This window comes from Brassica napus, chromosome A9, assembly GCF_020379485.1.
Source record: "Brassica napus cultivar Da-Ae chromosome A9, Da-Ae, whole genome shotgun sequence".
Taxonomy (NCBI): domain Eukaryota; kingdom Viridiplantae; phylum Streptophyta; class Magnoliopsida; order Brassicales; family Brassicaceae; genus Brassica; species Brassica napus.
Genome location: NC_063442.1, coordinates 39,027,068 through 39,035,695, shown reverse-complemented (window position 1 = coordinate 39,035,695; position 8,628 = coordinate 39,027,068). Strand labels below are relative to the sequence as shown.

General features: G+C 34.9%; 1 protein-coding gene and 1 pseudogene across 1 annotated transcript; one reads left to right on the top strand and one right to left on the bottom strand.

Moving 5' to 3' along the window:
- The first annotated feature begins 3,842 nt into the window (after window positions 1–3,842).
- LOC111200776 lies at window positions 3,843–5,963 on the top strand (annotated as a pseudogene).
- A 184-nt stretch (window positions 5,964–6,147) lies between these two features.
- On the bottom strand, window positions 6,148–8,490 carry LOC106365161. Its single transcript, XM_013804610.3, has 3 exons — window positions 6,838–8,490; window positions 6,460–6,762; window positions 6,148–6,373 (listed from the first exon to the last, which is right to left on the bottom strand). Exons 1-3 carry the CDS (start codon window positions 6,929–6,931, stop codon window positions 6,294–6,296), a joined length of 477 nt encoding a protein of 158 aa, XP_013660064.1. The 5' UTR covers window positions 6,932–8,490; the 3' UTR covers window positions 6,148–6,293.
- Between the last annotated feature and the right edge of the window lie 138 nt (window positions 8,491–8,628).

Below are 8,628 nucleotides of genomic sequence, written 5' to 3'. Positions count from 1 at the left end.
ATTTTATAAGCTATCACCATTTTATTAAAAGAAAAATAATATGTAAATAGACCCAAGCAATGTGAAAAGGAAGAAAAGAAAAAGCAAGAGAATTTTTTAGCAGAAAACAAAAAAAACGAAAAGAAAAAGAGTTTATGTTCATAAAGCTATCAACCAACTTTTTATTGAAGGTTTGTGTATATATCCCACAACTAAAAAAGTTTTGAGTTTGTTTATTTTTCATTCTTATATTAAGAATGTTGAAGTTTCCAAATGTTTTTAAAAGAAATTTTGTCCAACTTTTTTTCAAATTACATAGATTAATGGGAAGGAGTTGGTTAAGATTAGTTAGCTATTTGGGTGGAAGTGTAAAAGATAGGATGAAGTGATCAGTGAGTAGTTTTCAACGAGAAAAAGTAAGGGATATTGGCCAGAGTACCCTATGAAATAAAGTATAATTAGGTATTTAACTAAAAAAATATCTTCTACTATTATTACAATATATACTATATTACCTTTATTTGCCGGTTGATAAGTGTATAAATTTCTTCTTCTTCTTCAGTTACCTGCCACCGTTTTTACTTTCAATCCACCATCACTTTTTGTAAAAAAAAATTTGAATCATTTGAGTCTCTAATTATCACGATAGTTATTGTAATCATTTTTTAAAATTATTAGAATCTGTAATCTTCAATTTCATATTTTTGTCGTCGCATCTTTCAAAACAACTCCATCTCTTTGATATCAGTCACCATCTCTTCCGCCGTAACCACCACCACTAGTATGTACTGTAAGTTTTCGGTTGTACTATGTTATTTGAACAATATGTACTGCTATTTCGTTGTTACTATTCTATTTTAATAATGTTTCATATTATGTATTATGTGCATTTTTATATTTGGATAATGTGCATTTTTAATATTTGGATAAAGGTTTATATCTTTTTAAGGTTCAGTGATTAGTGTTTTAGGTTTAGTTTATGGAAGTTTTGAGTTAACATTAGGGTAAACATTATTTCCTTCTTTTTAATCATAGATATTTCAAAATTTGAATAATATGTACTATGCTATTTCGTTTGTTGCTATTTTATTTAGATTAAAATTTAGATTTTTTTTTATGGTTTAGTGATTAGTGTTTGAATTTAGTTTATAGAAGATTTGAGTTGACGTTGGGGTAAACATTACCTCCTTCCCAAGCATCAACAGACATGAATATGGGCTCTATGCCATTTAAATACCTCTGTGTTCCCCTGAACTCAAGGAAGCCGAATCAAATGAGCAATAATTTATGTATATATCATCTTGTTTAATATCTAACCAGAATATGAACAACCAACCCATATATAAACATTTATAATAATAAATTATAAATATTATCTATTACAAATTTAAAATACATTGCCGATATAATAACAAATTATAAATATTGTCTATTACAAATTAAAAAATCCATTGTCATTCAAAATCTAGTTTATTTTAAATATCAACTATTTTGTAAAAATTTATTTTGAACTCGGATGTATAAAAAGAGTAATTTGGATATTATTTAATAAGTGATTAGGAGATTATAATTCAAGTAAAAGGTGTTATGGATTATTTTAGCAATTTCCTATTAAAAAAATCCCTTTATTATTAATTGAGGAGCATTGATAAAAATAACCTTGGCCTCATGTGTTTATTACATGAGTGTCATTTCCTAAGTGTCATCACCACATTCACTATCACCTCATTTGTAAAAAAGCCCTTTATCAACTAGAATAATTACAAACAAGTACCACTGGTCATAACATTATACTATAAGATTTTTGGATTTCAAAAAAATGATCGGATTATGTATGTGGTCAGTCTGTTACGCTTGATTACATTCGGATTTAAAAAAAAAAAAACGGGGATTTAAATAAGACAACATATTAACTCCTTCCAAAGAGAGATTTTATGATTTGTTCAAAAATTTGGAAGTGGTTCTTTTAAATAAGGTAACAAAATATACGAATGTAAACTCGAATGATTTGAATGAAAATTTGGAAGTGGTTCTTTTAAATAAGGGAACTTTATGATTTGCTTGAATTGGTTATTTTAACCTGTACGAAAACAAAATTTGGACGTGGTTCTTTTATAATTTACTCGCATGCAAACAAATATACAATTTAATTTTAAAGTCCATCGCATATAAATTTATATTAACATACTAAAATTCTTAGCTATATTCCGTACTTTTTTACATATATTTTTTACTATGATTTTAACTGACATTATGTCTACATATTAAAAGTTATAATACTTTTAAAATCTCTTCGCTTCGCGCATGGAGCGGATTATCACCTAGTAGGTTGGTTATTTCAAGTGATAATTAAATGAAATAATGTATGGGTGAGCAAGTTACTCAAGGTCTTAAGAGAAAAAAAATAAGGGAATTAATTTACTCTTAATTTACTATGTACACAGAAGAGATTGATTTAATAATGTACACATACCTATTCTTTTAAAGAAATAGATTCATCTAACCAAATAGTTCTCTGGCTAAACACGAAACTATGAGGAGTCCATTCAACAATGCTCTTTTGAGATCTCAGAGCAAAGTTTCTTTACTCTTTCTTTATTGTCTCTGGGAGACATTCTTGAATCATCTCCACCAATGCCGCTTGACTCAACCCTGAATCTTTCCTAAAAGACTCGATGATCTTTGGTAAGACTAGCTTCTGGTCTTTCTTTACACCAAACGTTGCGCGACTGTACTCCTCTTTTGCGGTTTCTATCTCTTGGTATATTCCCTTGTGCGTATAAACACGAATCTACAGCCAAAGAAGACACATTCAAGATCTCTTAACTTTTCACAGAAGTATAGAGATTTCTCTACTTACGGCCGGATCAGAATGGTTGCCTGAACAAAGAGCAAAGTATAGGAGAGAGGCTCGGAATGGTCGAGGGAATATCCTTGATGCTCATCTCCGGTTCTGAACTTTCTTGGAAAGAGTAATAACTTCACCCACTACAAATAAAAAGAAGAAAACTTAAGAACATAATATTGTAGTTGTGAGATACTCAAGAAGCGAGTCTTACCTGGCCAGGACGAGGCATCCTGATGCGTGGAATATAACTCTGTACTGCTTCTACACTTACCATGCGACCTCCTATGTTGTAGGCTGGCTGGAAAATATATACATACATAAAAATGGCATTTAAATTATCTTCTTGAAGCAAACCAAATCAAACCAAGAAAGTGTTGATAGGTATTACCTTGGTGAGCAGTAAGAACCGTTTCCCATTATTCTGTGGAACCCCATTTACTAAAAACGTCTGCTGTGGTGAAAAAAACTAGTATAAGTACAACGAAGACATAGGGTTAGATCAAAGGACTACAGAGGAGAAACACCACGTACGTGCATGACAAAGTGGGTTATGTATGTTAATCCAGAACGCTAGTTTCTCTTGGTGAGACAGCTTTCTTGGATCAACACTTTCCAGTTTCTTGAAGTTTTGTATAAGAATACAAAACCAATGAATACTATCACCATTTTAAATAAACTGAGTGAAATTTCTTATATAAAAACTGTGACCTGAAGTTTCGATTCATAAAGTCAAGGTCTCGTCCTCCTTTCCTATGGTTTTGATGAATGTGTGACACTTCAATCATTGAGCTATAAGGTCCGCTTAATTTGAACTGATCATCGAAGTTTTTCATGAAGCTTAGACTCCACGTATCATACTCGCTTGGGGATGAGAAACCGTTGTGAGGGTCGGAGTATATAGCTGATGCACACTTTATCATTTCCTCTGATAACTTGTTTGGTGCCATGACTATGTGATCTGATATCTTAGTTCCCATGGAACTTTGGTTGAGCGAAGATTGGCAACGTCTCACACATGGATCAGAGTTATGAAGATACAAGAACCAGAAAAGAAAGTTGTTGTTGGTTTTTAACTCACGCGCTTAAAGCGTTGAGAAGCAGAAAGAGAATGGTCAATGCTATTATCCTCTTCAATCTCTTTCTTTTCAGGAACAGTCCAGCTAAAAGGTAAAGTTATCAAAGATTCCAAGAACCAATCAAAAACAGTCCAAAGATTCAGGGCTAAATCTTTTTTGGTCTTAAACTTAAACACTTCAACAGATACACAAACTTTGACTACCCAAATAGAAAATTGAAACAGAGCTAAAGAAGTAACCTCATGGAACGATTGTGTCTGTTACTCTGCATTTTCTTGTCATCAAATCCCATCTCACTAAGCAGATATATAAAATACATGTGTATAATATACCATTTGCAACCATACAACTGTATGTGTATAGGAGTTTGACAACTGTATCAGATGGAACAAAGTCAAATCCATTTCTGATCATCAGATGCAACTAATGGTGTTGTCAGAATGGAAAACATGGAAGCATTACGTTACAAAATGGTTCTCGTCGCAGTGTTGCAGAAACAACAGAACAGCAGAATGGTAGTAAAAGCATCTTCAACTCAGATGTCCATGCGAGCCGTAAAAGACCAAAACTAGAGATTAGACGTGGAGAAACAGGAAACGCATCACAGATGGAATCTGATACTGAAAATACCCATGTGATGAATGGTTTGGTCCTATGGGATGGCATTGTTGTTGAAGAAAAAGAGTCTAATGAATTGTCTCAAGGACAAGACAGAAACATAAACGAATCGGTTATGAAGAAACCATTTGGTTTTGGAAATAAGAGTCAGCAATGCATAGCTTTCATTGAATCCAAAGGGAGACAGTGTGAGGTGGACCAATGAAGGTGATATCTATTGCTTTTGAAAGCTCATGTGGAGGAGAGACATCACGTGCAGATTGCAGAGAAGTGCATGCTTCTTCAGTGTATTCCTTGTGGCAGAAACTTTGGAGATAAAGAACAGTTGCTAACACATGTGCAAGCTGTGCATCCTTCTGAGTGCAGCAGATTGACTAGTGGTGAGTCTATCAAAACCCTGAAGCAGGGACTTCACATAAGTATGTTTGCAAGTTCTGTGGATTGAAATTCAATTTATTACCTGACCTTGGTCGTCACCATCAGGCAGAAACACATGGAACCAAGTTCTGTTAGGCTTAGCCGTCCTGATAAATTCAAGAAAAGCTTGGAGCAGTCTCATATAGGATTAGAAACATGAAGCGGAGGAAGCAAGATTCTAAACCACCACCATCTCCTCCTAGTGACAAAATTTTGATGCTCACTGTTCTGTGGTTTCTAAAATATTGTTGTCAAAGATTCAGAAAGCGAACAACTCCTAGTAACCATGACATCTTGTCTGCGGCTCGCTCAGCTTGCTGTAGGCTAAGTTCGGTTTTTGCCAAGGAGGTATTCTCGCTTTGTCCTAATATGAAAAAACAAGATTGTCTCTCTCTCTCTCTCTCTCTCTCTCTCTCTCTCTCTCTCTCTCTCTCTCTCTCTCTTGTGACATTTGTTTTTTATTTGTCCCATGCAGAAGGTGCAACACAGGTGTGTCTGTCCTGGCTCAGTATGCTCGCCTCTAACTTGTGATCATGTATACCTTTTCGGTAACGATTTTGAGGAAGCTAGAGACGTATATGGAAAGTCCATGAGGTGTAGATTCCCATATGATGACAAAGAACGTATCATCTTGACATCTTGGAGGTAACTTTAAGAGTCTTGTTAATGTCACTCAACTACATGTGATTTGTTTGTGGAAATGTTTTACAGGAGGTTTATCCTGTTTATGAATGCAATGAACTCTGCGGATGCTCTAGGACATGTTACAATCGAGTTTTACAGAATGGAATCCGCACTAAACTTGAAGTTTTTAGAACAGAAAGCAAGGTGTGAGACATCATCCTTTTTAGTTGTGTCTATCTATCTGTCTTTGCTTCAGGCTCCAGTATACATGACTGATCAAATCCCACAGGGATGGGGAGTACGAGCTTGTGAACATATACTGCGTGGTACATCCGTCTGTGAATACATCGGAGAAGTTCTTGATCAGCAAGAAGCAGACAAGAGACGAATCCAGTACATAGCCTTTTTTTTAATCTTTTCACCAAGAAAATGAACATTCATGCCATTGTAGAGCTACAAATTGCAGAGGTCATTTTTGTTAGTTTTTGGCTTTTTAAAGTCAATTCCTTGCAGATTTGTTTCAATCTTTTACTTTCTCTTTCTCATTGAATCTTATTAGACAGCTTTGTTTCTTTTTCATGTTCATTTGCATGTTGCGATCGACCAAATATTGTTCGTTTTTCTGTTACAGATTGAAGAAAATTCAAATTTTATGTTGGTGAAAATTTCTTGCGATATAAATTAACAAGTTGCAAAATGAATAAAACATACATAACCAACAAGAAAAGGAGTCAAATCTTGATTTCTCCATTCTGTATAGTGAAGAACCAAAAGGGAAGTCCATAGCCAAAGATTACAGTTGCAGCCATCCCTGAAAATCAACAATAACAGAGTCAAGTTTTGAAATGTGTTTTGACTTTTCTCAAACCAGAGACTGAACCATGTTCTTGTTCTTACCAAAGTCAACGGACTTCTCTTTCCGTTTTGAACAAGAAGCTTGTAGTTGCAGAACCATAGAAGCTATCACCAAACCACTTCCGATCTTCTCTCTCACAACTCTATGAGTGAGATCCAAAGACAAGATTCCAACTCTCTCTGTTATGACATCCTCCGTAATGACTTTAACCAACAAGAACAAACCCAAGCTAAGAGCTGTACTCGTCATCTGTCTAATTCTTCTTGATTTATTACATATTCTTCTGGAGTTGATCAGATTAACTGCAGAAGCTAGTGCGTACAGAGGAAACCAAAGATACCAATCTGCATGAAACACACAACTTGTGAAGTTTAACATGATCTTGAGAGAAAGAGAGAAGAAGAGACAAAGTGAATTACCAGAATCATTAAGCTGTACAGATGCAGAATAAGCAAATAAAAACGCCATTAAAAGAGAAGAAACCATAAAAAGATTTCTTGGTTTTTTTTCCATATCTTTCCTTCACGTTTGGGATCTTCAAACTCTAGTACTAGTTATGGAGATCAAAACCAGGTAGCTTATGGAAATCGATCGCAGGGATGATAAACCGGATCAATAACCGACAAGATTCCAAACTCTAGTTCTTTGGCATCTTCCGGTTATTAACAATAACCGCTGACATGAGAGCATCTCCAAGACGTCTTTAAGCCATTTCCAAAAATGTTTTATTTCTTTTTCTATTTTTGCTCAACTTCACATTAATTTTGGTACAAAGCTTTAACCTCAACATAGATTATATTACAGGTACTATAATGTTATCTAGTATCACTATGAATCACTAAATTAGATTCAAGTCTACTTAATCTCCATCATTGTATTTTCAACTACATTTAGATGAATTCACTCCACGATTCAGATGAATCATCCCTTAATCCTCCTAAATTCGACTTCAAGTACATGCACGACGAAACTAAGTCTATTTCAAAAATCTATTATGTGACCAAACTATTAGTAACCAAAGGATCTGTTTGATGTGCTTGTACTAATAGTATTAACGTCGGAGGCGCATATCCAGAATAGACCCAATACCACCGGCCTTCAATGTCTTGACCTTCAAACACTAACCGAACAGAGAGTCCGGATTGAAAAATCCGGCTTCAACAGCTAACCCCAGCCGGTTCAGCAGTCCAGACCAAGAATCTACATAACCTAAGAAAAATTGTTTTGGGGTTTCGTTTGGGTTTTCTTTACGGTTTTGGTTTTGGATAATGTATTTAATATGAAAGTATAGTGTTTCAAAATGTACTTCGGTAAATATTTCGGGAAATTTGTCCAGTGTCAGAAACTTGACAAACTAGATATGGAGTATATCAGGAAATTAGTTTAAGTGTTGGGAATCATGTTCCAAAACCGAAACACACAATGAAACTTGTAATAAACTAGAATTGATTTTCCGAATTATTTACAAAAACCCATAAACGAAACCCGGAGACCTCTTCCTGACGCCGAACTGATCTTGTTTTCTCTCACTCTCGTCGGATCTACTATTCTTCCTCGCCGAAGCCAACTTTCTTCCTTGCCAAAGGTGCTCTTCTTCCTCGTTCTCACAACCTCTGTGGATCAACTCTCTCTCATTGAGCCATAGCCTCATCGGATCTACTCACTCTCTCACCTACTCAGAGCCTTGTCGTATCTCCTCTCCAGCTATCTTTCCTCGCCTCGCCGGAGAAAGCCCACACAGGAACGCCCGCGGCAAGCCACCACCACAAGTGTTTAGGTGTTTCGTAGTTTAGGGTTTGATTTAATGTAGTTTAGCGTTTGGTATACGGTAAGTAGATTTGGTTTGGTAGTTTAGGGCTTCGTTTAGGGTTTGGTAGTTTAATGTTTTGTTGAGGGTTTGGTAGATTAGGGCTTCTTTTATGGTTTGTTAGTTTAGGGTTTTGTTTAGAGTTTGGTAGGTTAGGGTTTGGTAGTTTAGGGGTTGTTTAGGATTTTTTTAGTACATGGTTTAATTAGTTTAATTAAAATTCTTAAATTAATTAAAAATTATTAGATTAATTATACTACTGGTTTGGTTTATGTTTAGTTTACAATGTATTCAAAATATTGTAATTTTTTTTTTAAAAAAATTGTTGTTGCATATGTTGGGAATGAATGACTATTTGTTCTTAGTAATTTAGGCGCTTCTTCTAGTTCCGGAGTAGATTTAT